This window comes from Stegostoma tigrinum, chromosome 1 (genome assembly GCF_030684315.1).
Source record: "Stegostoma tigrinum isolate sSteTig4 chromosome 1, sSteTig4.hap1, whole genome shotgun sequence".
Taxonomy (NCBI): Eukaryota; Metazoa; Chordata; class Chondrichthyes; order Orectolobiformes; family Stegostomatidae; genus Stegostoma; species Stegostoma tigrinum.
Genome location: NC_081354.1, coordinates 107,714,274 through 107,736,205, shown reverse-complemented (window position 1 = coordinate 107,736,205; position 21,932 = coordinate 107,714,274). Strand labels below are relative to the sequence as shown.

General features: G+C 38.8%; 1 protein-coding gene across 2 annotated transcripts in view; it reads left to right on the top strand.

The window, feature by feature from the left end:
- The window catches only part of LOC125450585 (cysteine-rich hydrophobic domain-containing protein 2), an 80,099-nt gene that overhangs the window by 44,592 nt on the left and 13,575 nt on the right, over nt 1-21,932 (top strand). For both annotated transcript variants that reach the window (XM_048526671.2, XM_048526625.2), the window contains exon 3: nt 422-577. In XM_048526671.2, the coding sequence (XP_048382628.1) occupies nt 422-577 (156 nt within the window). The remainder of the gene's footprint in view (nt 1-421; nt 578-21,932) is intronic.

The window sequence follows — 21,932 nt, the reverse complement described above, 5'->3', positions numbered from 1 at the left end:
GCCTTGGCTTATTTCTTTTCCACGCTGAGTCAGTATGTAAATGCAGGATTTTATAACAAAATGAATGGTTGGTCTGAATAAACTGATTCTGTGACTGCTGACAATAGAAAATCTTTCTGGAATGATACAAAAATCTTCTAATTTTGCTGTTTTATTTTGGGCTGGTGCTTAGAATTCACTTTACTATGATAAAGGTATTCTATTATTTGAATGATTATATTAGTGTAGGCCACTCAGTATTAACCAATATGAACCGAAAACTTACAAAACTGTCTAACTCAGGAAGATGTAATTTGCTTGATCTTGCAAGGTGCCTATGGGTTAACAACTAGCATGTATAATGCAGTAATTGCTACCATTTGTGGTACATGGAAAACTTTTGAATCAGTCCATTATGTTTTCAAATGTTTCACTTTAACAGGTTGCACCAGAGGAATTCAAGGCCAGCATTAGCCGGGTTAACAGCTGTTTAAAGAAGAATCTTCCTGTCAATGTGCGATGGCTGCTCTGTGGCTGCTTGTGCTGTTGCTGTACCTTGGGCTGCAGCATGTGGCCAGTAATTTGTCTCAGTAAACGAGTAAGTTTTGAAAAGTCTTTAATATAAATCTTCAACATACCTGGCCAATGTTGAATTTTATGCTGCACCGTAAGGGAAGAATGTTACCTACTAATTAGAACTGATCTCATGAGTCAGCTTCAAGTAATTCCAGTTCTATTATAGCATGATAAAATGTGGAGAAAATCTTTTATTAGGTTTTAGACAATTTTTCTGTTTTAGAGTTTTGAAGCGAAAATCAGTCAGCAGAAAGTCTCTATTCAGGTACCCTCTAAACTAATGATACCATTCTTTGTGCGTCACCATATAAAAGCAGTTTAAAAACCACATTTTGTGTGCAGTGTTTGCTTCTGAAATATATGCTGTAGTTTAAACAATGTGGTTTTGAATTTTCATTCTAATCCTTGTAGTGCATTAAAACATCAGTGTATGTTAATGATAACAAAACGTGAAGCTGGATGAACACAGCAGGCCAAGCAGCATCTCAGGAGCACAAAAGTTGACGTTTCGGGCCTAGACCCTTCATCCAGGCCCGAAACGTCAGCTTTTGTGCCCCTGAGATGCTGCTTGGCCTGCTGTGTTCATCCAGCTTCACGCTTTGTTGCCTTGGATTCTCCAGCATCTGCAGTTCCCATTATCACAGTGTATGTTAATGACTCTAGTTTTCTGATTTTCTTTTACTTTGTTTTGCACGCTCATTGTTGCTCCAATATTGTTGTCCCACTGCATATCGGTAGTTGAATATTTTAAGATTCATGGTGTGCAATTGCATAGTTAATCCAAATTATAAATTATCTTGATTGTGAAAATGATTTGATCATTTAACATACTGGTGTACACGATGTTCATAGGATTAGCTAATAATTATAAGTGTAAAAATAATTTTTAAGGATCATTTTTAAATTTTTGAAAAGCTTAATTGGCATGTTTGACTAAGCTAATGTGAAAACTTGGGGAAACGTCTGTTTGAAGTCTTTGATCCTGGTGATAAACCTAGAAATTTGTATTTTTCCATACACTTTGGGATAGGGACCAAAGAGGCGTAATGTTTTTAGTTTAGAAAGGCATCATGTGTCAACGCCGACTTGGTGAGCTGAAGGGCCTGTTCCTGTGCTACACTGTCTTTTGTGCTTTGTGGAGTTTGGGTTTCATAGCATGCATGAACTTTAATTTACAAGGATCCACACTGGGGAGTCAGCCTGACCAGGTTTGGCTTGCAATTGCCATGGAATGCTGTAGAAATTGTTGTAACAACAGATGTTACTGGTGGAATAGAGGTATCTGATCTTTGATACTCGAGGGAAAAGTTCTGATTCTTAACTTCTGGAAGAGTAGAGAGAAGGCGGGGATAAAGCTTTTATCCAAGTAAGAAATCAACTTGGATAAAGGGGAAAAACCTACTCTTTCACGCAATGTTCTAAATGCATATCCCTTATTTTTGAAGCTGTTCCCAATGCCCTGCAGTTGCTGGGTTTCTGGAGACGCAACTGACCAAGGTTGAATCCGCAAACTAGGCTAAAATGTTGAAATAATGAACTCAGTTCCTGAGGCCATGTTAGCTGTTGCTTCCCTGTCTCAGCTAAACCCAGAGTTAAATGGAATGGAGGATAATAAAATGTGAGCCTGGATGAACACAGCAGGCCAAGCAGCATCTCAGGAGCACATTAGCTTTTGTGCTCCTGAGATGCTGCTTGGCCTGCTGTGTTCATCCAGCCTCTCATTTTATTATCTTAGAATTCTCCAGCATCTGCAGTTCCCATTATCTTAAATGGAATGGAGTTGAGTTTGAATTTTTTTATGTAAAACTCACCTCTGATTATCAGTTAAACAAGCTCGTTTTGTTCCTGGAATGGATCTTTGACTTTAATCGTATGTTTGTGAGCTGCCTTAAGAAATTTCTTTGACAAAGTACCTAGCAAAGTTTCAGTAATTAAAGTAGTCTATGGTAGAGTCTTAGCTTCACAGATGTTCCAGTAACTTAACGAGATGAGAGCAGTTTAAAATAAAAGCCAATGTTACAGGCATAAACGAGAATAAAAAAAACTTGATTCTTTTTCACAAATTCCTTAGATTGCTTGTTCTATAAAAAGTGTTAAGTCTGAATTTTTAACTGGCTGTAATATCACAAATCAAACCAATTGAACAGCTTTATCAGCTGCAATTAACACCTTTGACATGGCACTGCCTTTAATGCACTCTTGACGTAACTGTTTGTCGATTTATTTAGGAAGCTATTTTCAGGCAATATGAATGAATTAACAGTGCTGAATAAACAACATTTTATTTAAAATTTATAATGCTTCATTTGTGAGGAATATCCTTCTCATAGGTTAATATAGTCTGTGACTAATTACCAATTCACAAGACTAAACATTTAGTGTGGTGGCAGGGGGAGCAGAATAGTTGACTTGTATGAGAATTTGAAAGCCCTCCCAATAGCTGTAACTACAACAAAGAAAGATAGGGAACGTTGTTGAATTCTTTTCTTTTCAACCCAAGGCAGTGCTGCAGGTATTCCTAAGATGCCATAGGCCCCGTGATCTTTAGCTGCTTCATAAATGATTTTTCATCCATTATAAAGCCAGAAGTATGATGGTAATTACTTGCTGTTTAATTTTGCTTGCAATTCTTCGAATAATAAAACCGTCAGTGGCTGCATTTAGATGATTTACAGAATGTTTTGAGTTGATAAGTGCCAAGTAATGACCAACGTCAGCAAAGGAGCATCTAACCACATCCACTTGACATTCAAAGCATTGCCATTGCTAAGCACCCACCAGTAACATCCTGTAGATTGCCATCGATCAGCAACTTAACTGGACTGATTCCATAAAAATGCAGCTGAAGAACAAGTGTAAGAGACCACATTCTTCCTGTTTTGACTGTAAACAAAATGGAAGTTGGCCTGCTATTAAGCTGAAATACCAAGAGAATTTTGCAGCATAGAAAAAGCAAGTGGTGCACACTTTTAGCTGTTGAAGCAATGAGTTCATACTTTAACTTTAATCCATCGGTGGATTACAGTTTGCGACAAATCTGTAAATACAGAGCAGCCTCAGGTATCCTGAGCTTGTGAATAGAAGACATCTTTCACTTCAATCACAAGGGGAGAGGAGGGTAAAGTTAGAAAAAAAAACAAGAACGCTTAAGAGAGAGAATTCTAACAAATAAATACCTAGGTGTACTGGATTACTTATTGAAGTGAAGGACGACTGTCACTTTACAGACAGCAATGTGTAGCCATTCCTGAAGTGAAAAGGAACTGAGACATCTTAAACCACTTTTGAGATCTGGACTTTTGATGTTCAGAATATTGCTCAATGTCTATATTTGTTTCCTTAATAATTGTCAGATCATTTGTCTTTTTTTATATTAATCAAGAATGAATGTAAATGTATTTAGGGGGTTTTCAGTCAAATTAGTCATCTTGCTGGTCTAATCAGGATTTTACACATTTTATGAAGATTTCTGGAAGAATGAAACGTGAACATAAGAACATGTTGGCAAGTTCTTCTCCATTAATATGATGCAGGTGAGAGCCTGGATATTCTATGATGAATCATTCATCTCATTCTCCAAAGTCTTTCCACCCACGATAAGGCAGAAGTCAGGATTGTGATGAAATGTTCACCGACTTGTTGGATAAGTGCACATCCAACAACACTCAAGAAGCCTGCCTAGACAACATCCAATCTGCAATCTTAAACTTCCATTCGCTCCATTATTGATGCACTGTGAACTATCTGCTGGATGTGGTACATCAATTTGCCAAGCCATCTTTATCAGTACCTCCTAAACCTGTGACTACTGCCTAGGAGGAAAAGTGCTGCAGGTGCAAGAGAATTTCATTGTCATGTTTTCCCAATTATTTCTGAAAAACAATTTAATAAGGTAACAAGTTGAAGTTTAATATGTAAGATGAGAGCTCGCTGTTTTGATGGTGACGTGTGGGCATAGATAGATGTTTGAATAGCAAATGGAAGATGGTTGGTATAAATAAATCATTTTCAGGTTGGCAAACTGTAACTAGTGGAGTGCCATAGGGATCTGTACTGGTGCCTTGTTTATTTGCAATCTATATTATTAACTTAGATGAAGGGAACAACTATTGTGACTTAATTTGTTGATGACATTAAGATAGATAGAAAAAAAAGTTGTAAAGAGGATACAAAGAATCTGCCAACGGATATAGCTTAAATGAGTGGACAAAAAGTTGGTAGATGGAGTATAAAGTGGGAAAATCTGAGTTTATCTGCTTTGGCAGAAGAACATCATAGCAGAACATTATTTAAGTGGGCAGAAACAACACCATGCTGGAGTACAGAGATTTGGATGTCCTTGTAGATAATTTCTATTCAGACATTGTTTGGAAATGTTATTACATTTCTGAAGCAAGTGGGACTTGAACCTAGGCCACCTGGTTCAGAGGTAGGGATTCTAACACACAAGAACCCTGGACATCCTTGTATCTGAAGTAGCGAGTTAGTGTACAGGTACAACAAGTAATTAGAAAAAGAAAATGGAAATTTGTCTTTTATTGCCATGGGCAACAAAATATAAAGTAGGGAAGTCTAGTTAAACGTTTAGAGGCTATTGGTGGAACCACAACCGGAATAGTTCTGATTTTAAGGAGTGTATGCATTCATTTGCATGTCTACCTGGCCAAATGTTCCAATGTTCCTTCGTCTCTTGACCCTGAATTGTCACTTAATCTATTTTCTCTCTGTGGGACTTCCTGGCCTCCTCCTGAGCTCTTGCTGACCATGAAACCCACCCCCACTAATCCTGCTCCCACAAAACCATTGACCACTGAACCTCTCTGCCTGGGCCCTCGATAACCAATATCATTAATGGTTCCTTCCTGCTTTTGTTAGCCGTTACCCATCTCTCCTGTCATTCTGGCTTTGCCATTTTTCAAAACAGAAAAGCCCTAAACTGCATTTTTCTTGCCATTTAATACCCCATTTCCAACCTTTTTTTTTTGTTTTTGTTGACGTCCTTAGATGTTTTATAATTTCCAAATCTGTGCCTCTATTTCGTGAAACTCATTGTTTAAATCCATCCAATCAGATTTTTGTCACTGCCCCGGTATCAAAACAGCCCTTGTCAAAGAGACAAAGGGCAAACTGTCTCCCCTCCTCAGCTTGTCTGCAGCTTTTTATGTGGTTGACCGCATTAAAAGGTTGACTGTTTCAGTCCCCATCAACTGTTAATCTAGCTGAATGAATCTGTTCTTATTAGTTCCATTGTCATCTATTTAATCATAGCCACAGTATCATTTGCAGTGGCTGCTCTTCCAACTGTCACACTGTTAATGCTAGCTATCCTTGTCTCACTCCTATTTCTCATCTACATGCTGTCCCTAAACAACAAAATCCAAAGGCACAGTTAGTTTTCATATGTACACAAATGATACTCAGCTGCACCTCAGCACCATCTCTCTCAATTCTTCGACTGTTGCTAAATGATCAGATTACATCTGAGTGAGCAGAAATTAAAATCTCGAAGATTGAAACACTGTTTTCAACCCTCTCACCAAAGTTTGTTATTTAATTACCGACCCGATCTTCTCCCTGACAGTATGAGAACAAATCAGCTTTTTTTGCAAAATTAGTGTCATGAGTGTCCAAGAAATGGGATACTGATCACATATTCACACCATCACTAAGACTGCCTATTTCCACTTTGGTAGCACAGCCTAATTTTTCTGGTGTCAGCCCAGCTGCTGCTGAAGCTTTCATCCATCCCTTTCTTACTTCTTGACATTGACTGTAACAACACTGCCCTCTCTGGTTTGCCGCATTGTACCATCTTTAAACTTGAGGTTGTTCAAAACTCTACCCATGTCTTAACTGACAGCATTTCTCATTCACCTATCACCCCAGTACTCACCGATTTATATTAGCGTCTTGATGTGAAGTTCTATTTTGCTTTCAAACCTCTGTGGCTTGCTCCTCTTCATCTCCTTTACAGAGAACAAAGAAAATTAATAGAAACAGGCCCTTCGGCCCTCCAAGCCTGCACCGATCCAGATTCTCTATCTAAACCTGTTGCCTGTTTTCAAAGGATCTGTATCCCTCTGCTCCCTGCCCATGTATCTGTCTAGATACATCTTAAATGACACAATCGTGCTCACCCCTACCACCTCTGCTGGCAATGGATTCCAGACACCCATCATCCTCTGCACATATCTCCCTTAAACTTCTCCCCTTTCACCTTGAAATTGTGACCCCTAGTAACTGAGTCCCCCACTCTGGGAGAAAAAGTTTCTTGCTATCCACCCTGTCTATTCCTGTCTTGAATTTGTAGACCTCAGTCAGGTTCCCCATCAATCTCTGTCTTTCTAATGTAAATAATCCAAATCTACTCAACCCCTGTTCATAGCTAGAGTCCCCCATACCAGGCAACATCCTGGTGAATCTCTTCCGCACCCTATTCAGAGCATCCACATCCTTTTGGTAATGTGGCAACCATGAACTGTAAGCAGTATTCCAAATGTGGTCAAACCAAAGACCCATGCAACTGTAACATGACCTGCTAACTCTTGTACTCAATACACCGTCCGATGAATGAAAGCATGCTGTATGCCTTCTTGACCACTCTATCGACCTGCATGGTCACCTTCAGCGTTCAATGGACCTGAACACCCAGATCTCTCTGTGCATCAATTTTCCCCAGGGCTTTTCCATTTACCATTTAGTTCGCTCTTGAATTGGATCTTCCAAAATGCATCACCTCGCATTTGCCTGGATTGAACTCCATCTGCCATTTCTCCACCCAACTTTAATGTGCTGCAATCCTCAATGTTCCACGATCTCTGTACTCATCAATTCTTGCCTCTTGGAATCCCCAATTTTAATCACTCTGTGACTGCTGGCTGTGGCTTCAGCTGCCTAGACACTAACCTCAGCAATTCCCTTGCTGCTTCTCTCTGCCTCTCTAATTAGATACATGTTTTAAAAAGGGCTTAATCTATACTCTTTTCTCAGATGACCAAAAACTTGATCAGTGTAGTTTGTTTTATAATGCTTCTATGTTGTGCCTTAAAAATATTTTAATTTTATTATGCTAAAGATGGTTTTGAAAATTTGATTATTTGTGAATGCTGATTTTTTTTTAATACAAATACATGGTGATAATAATTTTAGCTAAAATATGAATGATATCAAATAGAAAATTTGTTTTTAATGTGATCGTCAAACATGAGAAAATTAATCTTTCAAACAGATAACTATGCACATCACAACGGTTTTCATTCACCAGCCTCTACTTAAAGTTTTGAAGTTTTGTTCTAAAATTCTGATAGTGCCTTTTGCTGAAATATAACATGCTTGTCAGGATACATTGACTTAATTAATTAACAATTTATTTGTTAATTGACTTTTGTGTAAGCTAACCTGCATGAGAATGTCATTGAATTATTTTAAACATTTGGTTCAGTTCATAAAATCCTGCCACCTGAAAGACTGAGAGCAATCTCAATACAATAAAGTATACAGAGACTGAAATGTTTTTAAATATATTAATGTAGTCATCATTCATTATGCAGTTCACACCTAGCCAAGAAGTTGTACCATTGTAAATTACTTACTGTTATTTCTGTGCCAAGAAGTGCTTTGATAACTAGAAGAACTTGTTGCTTTACGACAACTCTTAATGACTCCTAGAATAGCTAATACATAATTTTACCAAACATAAAATGCTGCTGTGATCCTGGAACTGTGTTTTAAACAGCATTAGATGTACCTACACCATGTGAACTGCAGCAAGTGGTTTATCACCACCCCTTGAGGACAGTTAGGGATATGCAATAAACAACGGTCGAGTCAGTGTTGACATTCCACAAAATATTTTCTTTTTACAAAGCTGACTGTCCAAGTCCTGTTTGTTGTGCATAGTCCTTTTAACTGTCAAATCACTTCCTCTACATTTTTACACTCTCAATTTTCGGTGAATTATTTTATCCTCCCTTTAGCAGCTGCCTCTCAACCCTGATATGTGCTGTTATTGTTCATAGTGGTACCTGCCTTAGAGCTGGCCAGATTGATCTTTTGCTCAATATTGCATCATTGCTTCCCCCTCTTTCTCCTCCTGATTCTCATCAGTGCAACTTTTCTGGGCTACCAAAGTCTCCGACCCCTAAGTCTCAAGGCTGTGTCTGAATATTCCACGTTCAAAAGAAATGATAGCGAAGTTTAAATTTCTTCATGCTTTAAAGCTTTTGAAGCCGTCCACGCGTTTTGAAAGTACTGAAAAAATACTTGAAGCCAATGCTTGTGACACTTAGAAATGAGGCTTGTTTCACTGACTCTGGATGGGTTGGCAGGATCCCCAAAAGAATTTGTTTAGCTTCGATAACCTCTCTTTTTTTAAGTACATTTTATTGTTTGGTTTTTAACAGCTAGGATTTTGCCAGCCAAGTGCTCAGCCCCGTACCTGTTGGCGTCATTCTTGTTGTTTCACCCTTCCAGAGCATTTAAGTCATGTTTGTGATGGAAGTAGATTGATCGGAGTGTCCCAAGTGTGAATTAATTAATGTAAAACTTTATGTAGACCTGTATGGTTCTTCACATATAGCAAAGTGTTCATTTGTTGTTTTACTGTCTGTTCCCAACGTATTTACTTGTTTTTATTGTTCTCAAAACAGAAGATGCACTACAATAACCTGTTTCTTAATTTTCAGATCTAGACGTGCATTATAACACTGACACTCTGACCATTTCCATTTTAACATGAACTTGGATAGCAATGCTGGACTTAAGATTTAATAAAGAAAATTAGGATAACCTTCATGAAAGAAAAATACAATGGATGCTGGACATTGAAGTAAAAATAGAAAATCCTAAATTTCAGGAGTACCTTCAACTACTTTGGTGCACCTTCATAGAAGTTTGCATAGGCACTGATGTTTTCTTGTGGGAGCGGTAGAAAGAGATACTTTTGGTTTTTGTTAATGGAATTCTTACAAATAGTAACTATTGCTCACATCCATCAATCATTCCTTCCTGTCTACACACAGCAGTTGAATGTAATGTCAAACATCTTCTATTCAACAATATGACTTGATAGTCATAAAGAACGATATTAATGCGAATCATTGCTATTATTTTCTAAAAATGCAAGAAGCTTATTTGGGCTGAAATAATGTCAGTCTGGCCCTTTCTAAAATAGCTTCTTCGTGTAGAATGCATACTTCCATAGATTAGAATAGTAATTTATTGACACTTGTATTTTTCACAAAAAAAGTTTAATTCACCCTACCTCAGTGCAAATTATATATATTTTAAAAAATGTTAAGACAAAATCCAGTTCACTTCATGGCTGCAACTTTCTGGACGTGGATAACAAAGCAGCTTGCAAGGTAGCTGTGGGCAGGCAGTGGCCTAGTGATATTATCACTGGACTATTAGCCAGAGACTAAGATAACACTTTGGAACCCAGGTTCGAATCCTGCCATGGCAGATGGTGTAATTTGAATTCAATAAAATATCTGGAAATATGAAACTAATGATGACTGCGAATCCATTGTTCATTGTTGGAAAAACCCATCTGGTTCACTAATGTCGCTGAGGGAAGTAAATTGCCATGCTTACCTGAGATAACAAAGTGTGGAGCTGGATGAACACAGCAGGTAGGTCAGCTGGTGAAATCCACATTGATACCATTGGGCTGCAGGGTTCCTAAGCGGAATATGAGTTGCTGTTCCTGCAACCTACGGGTTGCATCATTATGGCACTGCAGGAGGCCCCCAGCTCGCCCTGCCTACCTAACCTGTTCTTCCTCTCACCTACACCCTCCTCCCACCTCAAGCCGTACCTCCATTTCCTACCTACTAACCTATCCCACCCTTTTGATCTGTCCTTCCTCCCTGGACTGACCTGTCCCCTCCCTACCTCCCCACCATACTCTCCCTTCCACCTATCTTCTCCTCTATCCACCTTCGATCCGCCTCCCCCTCCCTTCCTATTTATTTCAGAACCCTCTCCCCATCCCTCTTTTCGGATGAAGGGTCTAGGCCCAAAACATCAGCTTTCCTGCTCTTAAGATGCTGCTTGGCCTGCTGTGTTCATCCAGCTCTATGCCTTGTTATCTCGGATTCTCCAGCATCTGCAGTTCCCATTATCTCTGTCATGCTTACCTGGTATGGCTTACATGCGACTCCAGACCCCACAGCAATGTGGCTGACTCTTAACTACTTCTGGGCAATTAGGGATGGGCAATAAATGCTGTCTAGCCAGCGACGCCCTCATCTCATGAATGAATTAAAAAATTTGAGGATGGGGATTTTTTTCCTCTTATTTTTTCACCATACACCATTTCTCAGTTAAAAGGTAGCAATGGTTGGTTACCTTCCAAACTGAATTCCAGTTGTCCTGTCCAATATCATCACTGTCACCTTCACAGTAAAATACACCCCCTCCAGGTGGTATATCTAAGACCAAAAACCTCACAATTTGGGTAAATATAGGCATAAACATGTAACTTTCCATTCTGCAGCATAATGTGCCAGAGTATCAACTTAGCAGGGATAGTGACAAGTTAAGCATCCCATCCAGACCCATCATCAGTACCCTACTGTAACCTTGCATTTGCCATAGCTAATCCGCCTAAACTGCACATCTTTGGACTGTGGGAGGAAACCAGAAGACCTGGAGGAAACCCATGCAGACACTGAGAATGTGCAAACTTCGCAGACAGTCACCCAAATGTGGGATCGAACCTGGGTCCCTGATGCTAAGGCTGCAGTGCTAACCACTGAACCATAATGCCTCCCAGGCCATTAGTGCGATATTTTATTCTGAAAACCATGAATCCATCTGTACAAGATTTTACAAACTGTGTTTAGTGAAAGAAGAAACTTGTGTAAATACCAATATTATATAGGGTAGCTGTCCTTACATATACAAGTTAAGACATTCAGATTAAATTCTCAAGTTAAAACTGCACTTCTAACGTTAGGAGGAAATATTGCAATGGTTGAAATGTGCAACTAAGTGAATTATAAACCTTCCATCAAAAATTTACATATCTTTGTTTTCAATATCATTGCTAAGAATCTTGGTGATTGATATGAAACCAAATATTGAGAGATTGTGTTATTGTTTATAGATAAAAATAGAAAAAGTAACAACTATTGTAGCAGTCATTTGTATTGGAACAACTTTACAAAATAAAAAAAGGATACTTGGCAAACCACTATCATTCGTGGTGTCTAGAACACAGCAGTATTGAATTTGCTTTTCAATATTTCACTATTTTAAAAGAGTAGTGCAGTTTCATTATCTATTATATAACAATCTTTGTAGTTTTGTTTTGGTATCATTTTAGAGTCCGGAGATAATCTTTTAAATTCAGTATCCCTTTTATTTTGGCTGTGATTTAATGCCATTTCCCTCCATTGACTTAAAACAAAATCAAGTGTTTCCTATTTTGTTTTGTACTTTTCACCTGCTTCTCACTGTAAATCACAGAGGCATCAAGTGTAGTGATTCATTTGGTCGCACGTGCAAGTGCCTTATGTCACCTGTCCAGTTGTAAAGAAGATGCATTATTAGAGATTACAATGCCTCTTCATTCACTGAATTTCTCAGTGGACATGGGGAGCAACTTACTCTCACTTTTCTGCTTTGCTTTTAGTACCTGAAGTTACTGACTGAAATTCTTTATTTTTAAAGTTTAAAAAGAAAGAAATGTGCAATAAAAGTAAGCTCTTTAATTTGATAAAGCTCTCATTTTAAATTGTTAAGTGGTTGGCTGCTGGGCTGTATCAAATTATAATGAAATTCATCGTAAAAATATAGAGTAAGTCATTAAGATAACTTGCATCAGTGCTTGGAACTTGAATTTCTTTATGGGTCACTTAACTAGTATTTCTCTAACTTTGGTTGCTTAACATCCATGAGACTACCTCAAAAATAAAGTTTGTTTTTGATGTCATTCCGATTGTTTAAATTGTCATAAAATGTTGCTCAGTTCAGTATGCACTATATACTGTCAAATGCTGCAGCTCCTTACTAATATGCAAAGCCATTACATTAACCCTGTAAATTTGAGGTCAAATGCACCCGTCATATTTTGCCAAGTAAAGTTAGCTGCATGCTGTCTGAAAAAACAAATCTTGCCTCCAAACTATCAACAGTGATTTTTTTTTCGTACACAAACCTTCCTTAAGGTCACTGAGTGAAACTTCAGAGTTATGCCTAATTATTCAAACCTTTAGTCCTAGGCTTGCTTCCTCCATCGACGTAGAGCCATAGAGATGTATGGTACAGAAACAGACCCTTCAGCCCAACTCGTCCATGCTGACAAAATATCCTAACTTAAATTAGTCCCATATGCCACCATATGCCTTCCATTTCATGTACCCATCCAGATGCCTTTACTTGTAGGAACTGAGTTCCCGTTGATATCATCTAGCTTGAAGTAGGATTTGATTTACTTTGATATTATTGTCATGTGCTGAGATACAGTGAAAAATATTGTTTTTTTGTGTTTCGCAGGCAAATGATACTATCTAAATACATCAGGGTCATAGAACAGAATATAGTGTTACGGTTACAAAGACTGTGCAGAAAAAGATCAATTTTAATGAGAGGTCTGTTCAAAAGTCTCATAACACAGGATAATGCTTTTTATTTTGTTTATCGAATTAAGATGTTGCTGGCTAGGCTAGCTTTTGTTGTCTCCTTAGTTAAGAGTCAACCACTTTACAGTAGGTCAGGAATCATATAGGTCAGCCCAGGTAAAGATGGTAGATTTTCAGTGAACCATGTGGGTTTTTAAATCAGCATTGACAGTAGTTGCATGGCTATTATTAGGCTAGATTTATTTTATTCCAGATGCATATTAAATTAAGTTTCACCATATGCCATGGTGGGATTCAAACCCCCCAGCTTGAAATTGTCTCCATTACTCTCTCTTGCAATGCATTCCAGTTCTAACCATACTCTGTAAAAATGATTTTCCTCACATCATCTCTGGTTATACCAGTAAGCTTAAAATGTTGTTCTGACATTCTTGACTCCTGCACTACCAGGAACAGTTTGTCCTCACCTATTCAATGCAGACTCCTCAAGATTTTGAGTGTGTTTATCAAACTGCCACTCAAAATTCTCTAAGGGGAAAAGCCTCTGCATTCTAAATCTATTCAGAACCATTTTTGTGACTTTTTTTTCTCCATTCTCTCCAGTCCTTTCCTACGTTTGCTAAAGTGTGGTTCCCAGTGAGGCCAAATCAATGTTTATGAAGGTTCACCATAACTTCCTTGCCTTTTATACTCTGCTGCTCTTAAAGCCCAGGATCTACAGCCATTATTAAACAATTTATTAGCATCATTAACCTGCCCTCCCACCTTCAGCAATTTTTGTGTATGTACTTGCTTCCCACCCTCTGCTTTTGTATATTTATTAAATTTTCTTAATTTCAATTCTGATGAAGAGTCACCAGATATGATACATTAACTCTGCTTTCTCCCCACAGATGCTGCCAGACCTGCTGAGTTTCTCCAGCAATTTCTGTTTTTGTTTCAGATTTCCAGCATCAATAGTTTTGTTTTATTTACTTAATTTTATATTGCCTCTCTTGTATATTTTAGTAGCAAGTATCACTTCAAGTTCTTTTGTATTCAATTACTGGAGATTATCATAAATAAAAGCAGGAGTAGGCATTTCGGCACATTTAACTTGTTTCACCATTCAATTAGATCATGACTGATCTGGTCGTGGCTTTAACTCCACATTCCTCCCTGCTCCCCAATACTCTCGACTACATTTGTAGGTCAAAAATCTAACTAGCCTTGAATATATTCAATGATCGTCCACTGCTCTCTGCAAAAAAGATTTCCAACAAGTATTTCTTTTCTCGGAAGATAGATTCTTTCTCGGCTGCCTTTAATAGGGGAGCCTTTATTTTTACACCACCTGCTGGTTTTAAGGTCCCCCAAGAGGGGGAACCTCTTTCTCCAAATCTATCTTGCCACACCAAGCCAAGCCGATCACCCCCAAAAATTATGTTTCATTATGATATTCTTTCATTTTTGTAAACTCCAATAAGTTTGAATCCAACTGCTCAACTTCACTCACAAAGCTATTCTTCCTCCCAGGAAAGAGTCTGACCTGTCCTCTAAACCACTTCCAATACATGAATTTGCCTTGGGTAAGGAGGCAGAACTTTACATGCGGTCACACCAATGCATGGCACAACTGTAGCAAACCTTTACTTTTGCACTCTGTAATCATTAGAATAAAAGCCAACCTTCAATTTGCTTTCCTAATTACTTGCTATATCTACATGTTGGTTTTTTTTTGTGATTCATGTTCATGGACACTCAGGTCCCATAGCATTCAGCTGTCCGTCTCCATTTAAGTAATATGTTGCTATTCTATTCTTCCTTCCAAAAGTCGACAACTTTACATTTTCTCACGTTGTACTCCATCTGCAAATGTTTGCCTGCTCAACAACCAATGTTTTTTAGAATCCCTATGGTGTGGAAACAGGCCCTTCGGCCCAAAAAGTCCACATCAAGCCTCAGTGTATCCCACCCAGACCCATCCCCCTATAACCCACCTTAACTACACATCCTTGAACACTGTGGGCAATTCAGCATGGCCAATCCACCTTTGGACTGTGGGAGGAAACCAGAGCACCCGGAGGAAACCCATGCAGACACAGGAAGAATGTGCAAACTCCACACAGACAGACATCCAAGGCTAGAATCGAACCTGGGTCCCTGGTGCTGTGAGGCAGCAGTACTAACCATTGTGCCACCCCGTTTGTTTGTGGATTCTTGCAAGTTCTGTTTTCCTTGCAACTTGTTTGCTTGCTGATACTTGCTAGAGTTTAGAAAGGTTAGATATCTAATTGAGACGTATAAAATGCTAAGTAGATTGACAAAATAGATGTAGAATGGATGTTTTCTCTTGTGAGGCAATCTCGATGGAGAGGTCAGTAGTTTTAGGTGAAAGGATGACAGACTTAACACAGGTAAGAAATATATTCTCATTAAGGGTCATTTATCTGTGGATTTCACTATTGTAGAATGCAGTGGATGCTGCGACATGGAATAATTTTGAGGATAGATAGATAATTTAAAAATCTATCAATAGATTAAAGGGTTATAGGGAACAGGCAGGAAAGTGGAGTTGAAGCTGAAATAAGATCAGCAATGATCATGTGAAATGACCGAGCAAATTCGATCAGCTGAATTGTCTACTCATGCTCCTAGTTCCTGTGCACCTATCTTTGTATTAAGAGCAAATTTGGCCACAATACTCAGGCTTTTCATCAAATCATTACTGTGGGTTTGAAAAAAGAGGGATAAAGGCTCAGGGGGTCATAGAGAAATACAGCACGGAAACAGGCTCTTCAAATCAACTTGTCCATGCCAACCAGATATTTTAAATTAATCTAGCCCCATTTTCGAGCATTTGGGCCATTTCCCTCTAAACCCTTGTTATTCATATGCTCATCCAGATGCCTTTTAAATGTTGTAATTGTACCTACCTCTACCACTTCCTCTGGCAGCTCATGCCATACGTCTGTGAAAAAGTTGCCTCTTAGACCCTTTGTTAATTCTTTCATCTCTCTGCCTTGTAGTTATGGGTTCCCCTACCTGGAGAAATGACCTTGGTTTATATGCCCTATCCCACCACCTCATAATTTTATAAACTTCTGTAAGACCACCTCTCAGCTTCCGACACTCCAGCGAAAATAACCCCAGGTGTTGTTTCTGGACTAGTAATCCAGAGATCCAGAAAATGTTCTGAACACCCTGCTTGAAATTCCGCCATGGCAGATGGTGAAATTTAAATTTAATAAGTTGATGAGGATTGAGCTGTGGATGTGGTGTATATGGACTTCAGAAAGGCATTTGATAAGGTTCCCCATGGTAGGCTCATTCAGAAGGTCAGGAGGAATGGGATACAGGGGAACTTAGCTGCTTGGATACAGAATTGGCTGGCCAACAGAAGACCGCGAGTGGTAGTAGAAGGAAAATATTCTGCCTGGAAGTCAGTGGTGAGTGGGGTTCCACAGGGCTCTGTCCTTGGGCCTCTGCTGTTTGTAATTTTTATTAATGACTTGGATGAGGGGATTGAAGGATGGGTCAGCAAGTTTGCAGACGACACAAAGGTCGGAGGTGTCGTTGACAGTATAGAGGGCTGTTGTAGGCTGCAGCGGAACATTGACAGGATGCAGAGATGGGTTGAGAGGTGGCAGATGGAGTTCAACCTGGATAAATGCGAGGTGATGCACTTTGGAAGGTCGAATTTGAAAGCTAAGTACAGGATTAAGGATAGGATTCTTGGCAGTGTGGAGGAACAGAGGGATCTTGGTGTGCAGATACATAGATCCCTTAAAATGGCCACCCAAGTGGACAGGGTTGTTAAGAAAGCATATGGTGTTTTGGCTTTCATTAACAGGGGGATTGAGTTTAAGAGTCGTGAGATCTTGTTGCAGCTCTATAAAACTTTGGTTATACCGCACTTGGAATACTGCGTCCAGTTCTGGTCGCCGTATTATAGGAAAGATGTGGATGCTTTGGAGAGGGTTCAGAGGAGGTTTACCAGGATGCTGCCTGGACTGGAGGGCTTATCTTATGAAAAGAGGTTGACTGAGCTCGGTCTCTTTTCATTGGAGAAAAGGAGGAGGAGAGGGGACCTAATTGAGGTATACAAGATAATGAGAGGCATAGATAGAGTTGATAGCCAGAGACTATTTCCCAGGGCAGAAATGGCCAGCACGAGGGGTCATAGTTTTAAGCTAGTTGGTGGAAAGTATAGAGGGGATGTCAGAGGCGGGTTCTTTACACAGAGTTGTGAGAGCATGGAATGCGTTGCCAGCAGCAGTTGTGGAAGCAAGGTCATTGGGGTCATTTAAGAGACTGCTGGACATGCATATGGTCACAGAAATTTGAGGGTGCATACATGGATCAATGGTCGGCACAACATTGTGGGCTGAAGGGCCTGTTCTGTGCTGTACTGTTCTATGTTCTAATCTGTATTAAAAGTCTAATGTTGACCATGGAACCATTGTCATCTTTGTTGTAAAAGTCCTCAGGGAAGAAAAGCTGCCACACTTGCTTGATCTGGCCTACATGTGGCAAAAACAGAGCAATGTGGCTGACTCTTTAATTGCTATCAAGCCATTTAGTTGTGTCAACTCCCAAAAAATCAGTTAGATGAAATCAGACAGATACTGGTATCAACAGCGGCATCTAAGTTAGCCTAGCACTAAAGATGGGAGAACTATCTCATAGACTAGTTCAGCCAAAACTTGACATTGGCTTTAAGACATGATTTCATCAGTACGACCATGTCCCTGACAGGAACATCATCCTTGTTCAGCCAGTAGGCTAGGACATACCAGCCGAAGTGATGGTACAATAGTATACGTTCGGGAGGGAGTTGGCTTGACATATCTTAATATTGACTCCAGATCCTACAAAATCTTCTGACAAGTGAAATATGAGTAAGGAAGCTGCCTGTTATCTACCATGTCCTAATCGCCACTACTGATTCTCCAAAGCATGTCTACCATCTACAAGACACAAGTCAGGAGTTAGATGGAACACTCTTTGCTTGCCTGGATGAGTGCAGCTCCAAAAATACTCAGGACAGTCTTAATACCATCCATGACAAAGCAGACAACTTGATTGACACTGCATTCAGAAACATTCACTCCGTCTCCTGCAGCAGCAGCTAGGTTCATCATGTTCAAGATGCCTACAGAAATTCACTGACACTCCGTGGACAGCACCTCCAAACCCATAACCACTGCCATCTAAAAGGTTAGGGTAACAAATACAACAGCATCTCCTGCAAGTTCCCCTCCAACCCAAACACCGTTATGACTTTGGAACTGTATCACTGTTCTTTAAGTATCGCCGAATCAAAATCTTCCTCTCTTCCTTAAAGCATTGTAGGTCAACCTACACCAAACAGACTGTAGTTGCTGAAGAAGACAGCCCACTACCATCATGAGGGGCAACAATGGATGACCAGTAAGTGCTAGCCCAGCCAATAATGCCCACATTCCATGAATAAATGTAAAGAAAAAGATTGAAATTAGTTGACGTCCCGGCACTGAGCCTTACATCAGCCCTCATTATGGTATACAACTAATCCTCTGTCCATTCTAATATTTCATCTCCCAACACCATGAGCTGTTAGCTTGCAATTTTTTATTTTCCATCTTTATCAAATACCAGAAATACTTGGAAAATAATTTGCTGTTGGTGAAATTTCTTTGTATTCGGCAAACATCAATGTCCGAGTTAATTATATACTTCAGAGACAGCTAAAGTATTTAAATGCGTGAGGTGAACTTCCTCGTTACCTCACTGAATGTATACAACTGCATAAAGCAAAGTGCCACTTATCCTGTCTGGGGGAGGGGGTGGTTTCTGATTTCAACTAGACCAACCTAAAAGTAGCCCTTCGTACCCACTCACTATTCAGTGACCCCTTTTAAACTTGTAGATGTGTTGTGGTCTAGTAGAATAAGATTGGACTGTGCTGACAACTTGGAAAACTATCAGAGGGCTACCCAATATTTGTAGAAGTATTTCCTGTAAATGAATTAATACTTTTAGAAAGGATGGATAAAGCAGGAAATTACAAATAAAAATAAGATTTGCATGCATTTCAGGAATATTTCATTGCTTGAAAGTACAGAAATGCATCACTATATTCAGATGTGCTGATTACGAAAAGACATCACATTTTTGGCAGTTTCTTCCTGATTTTTTAAGTTTTTGGAATAAGTGTTGTTGCGTTTGCTAGAAGTAGAATACTAGGAAATTTATAAAATTTCCTTTGAGAGTCTGACATTGAAATTTCTGCAGCTTCTGGTATTGAGGGTGAGCAGTTTTCCAGCTTGTGTTCAGACTTTTTGTTCTAGCCTATAATGGGATTACACCCAGCAGTTCTATTGCTTTTGTTAAGAAGTACAACCACTGTAGAATGCAGCCAGCCAGCATTGTGGGGTGGGGGGGCGGGGGGGAAGAAAAGCAAAAATGAAGTATATCCTGTGCTTCATGTCAGTGCTGAAGGGATATTGGGGAGTAAAATCCATAGTTTTGTATTAGTGTCACCTTCGGATCAGCAGCGGGTGGGCAGGCAGATGCCAGTTTGAAGTAGAAGAACGTAGTCCGTCTTTTTCCATTGATAAAGTAGCCTTTCAGAGTCAATGAGCTCTGTCAATGCAAGCTTGTCAAGGCTACAACTTCATAGACCTGAGAGGCGGTTTGAGAGGTCAGGCCTTTTCAAATTCGCTGTGATGCAAATGAACTTTGCTGCTTAAACAACTATTGGAATTTTTATGTCCGCTGCTTGTCTGTTTCACAAAGTCATTGACGAGACATTCAGTGCTTTTTAAATTGGGGTAGCATTGTGATAAAGACCAAGTACAGATTTACGGAGGGCTGAAAGCAGTTAGATCATGTTCTTTTCATGGTACCATTAGAATCAAATCGATTTCCCTCAAGCTTCAGAATGGCAAATTTTAACAAAGCTTTGGGGCTAGACAAGGGCCAAAATGACTGAACTGAATGTTAATTACACTCGGCAAACTTATTTTCTTTTTATTTCAAACTGACTAGCAAATGAAATTAAGCAGTGGGACTATAAACCGCTGTGTTGTTTACATGCAAAGGAGGGTTCATATGTTTTTTTCACAAATGACACTGGGCCACTTTCACAAAGTTTTTAGATTTGAGGATATATCTGACAAACGTTTTTCACCAAATATAAAACTTCAACCCTGTTACTTCTATATTATGGTTATGTATCTGACAAGTAACGAGTAGTCTGGCATATTATTAGCAGCTAGAAAGTGTGCTACATCTGGATGACTGATGTAACCATTAAATATGAAATTAAACCTCTCCCAAGGGTATTTTCACTTAAGGAAATTGCTGTTCTAATTCTTAAAATGCTATTGAATTGCCAAGTAAAACTCACCATAACTTGAGAATATCACTTGAGAATATAATTTGACTATAATCTCAAAAAAGGATTTTATTGTCTTAGGTTTTTTTTAACTTTATATTGAAGTTAAACTGGAGAAATTTTTTTTTAAGGTGCATTTTATTTCTTTTAGTCTCAGGATTTCCATTTTCTGCAGATTCTGAGTAATTCAGTTTTTTTTAAAATATTGAAAGTATTGATATTTTGGAGCTTCACTTGTTTACTTAAATGTATTGTTTGATTGTAACATGCACAATATGTTTTGCATTGTTTATGGAAAACTTTCAACAGTTTGTACATTTTCCATGTTCCAGTTGTGATATCAAGCAGTTACATTCTTTAAAACAAGTGGCTTATAGCATCAATAGCAGTTTTAGGTTTTAGAATTTTATTTCAACGGTGTCACTTCACGTTTTGAATTTTCTCACACATTTTAGCATTAAATTTGAAAAGTTTTTAATTTCTTGTGAAGTTGTTACAGGTTTGACCCTTGCCTCACTAAATTAACAGGAATGGTTACCATACTAATACAATTTCACTGGTTTGTCTAAAATCTCAGACTTTAGGGGGAAATTATTCCTTGCAAATTTCCGTGGGGATAGCTGTTACCTGGTTATTTACTTTGAGAAGTTGCAACTTTACTTAACTATCCTATGAAGTTTGAATTGTTAGAACAAAAAAGAACAAATGTGTACCTCATACCTGTTTTTTTGCTTTGTTTTCTGACATCCTTTTAAACAGTGATGTACTTTGGGTTGTGAGCAGCAGCTGCATCAGTGATGCAGTTGAACTGTGGGGCAATGTTTAATGGCTTTTCTGCACCTGCAGCTATACAGCCTTATTTTGACACCTGGCTTCATCACTTATTTACCCCCCCCCCCCTTTCTTTTTAAAAAGAACATTTTTTTTCTCTGCTATCTGAATCCAATTCCTGTTGATATATAGATATATGTTAGTGATATGAAAGGGGTAATCAGTAGGGATTCCTTTGTGTCTCTTGCTCCATTAAACTCAATATTGCCAGTGTTACCCGTTCAATCTCTGATTCAAACGAAACATGAACTAGCTTCCAGTCATAGGCATCCCTAAAGAAGTTGAACAGTAAACCATTCTTTTCTTTTTGCACAATTAAATCTAACGAAGCAACATGAAGTAGAGGGTGTGTTCTCAGAAGATTATAAACAAATAGTAAAACATATTTTCACCAGCTGATGATTTCATTTCTCTGTATTTGGGAAAATAATTTTGTCACATAAATAAACAGTTTGCAGTGCCAGACTTCAAAAATGTATGTGGCTGTCGGCTTTCTGCATTTGGATTAAATCTACAGGAATTACTGATTTGTTCTTTACAATTTACAATTAGCTGGATCTAGAAACTAAATCACTAGATACTAATAGTTTCTTTTAAAC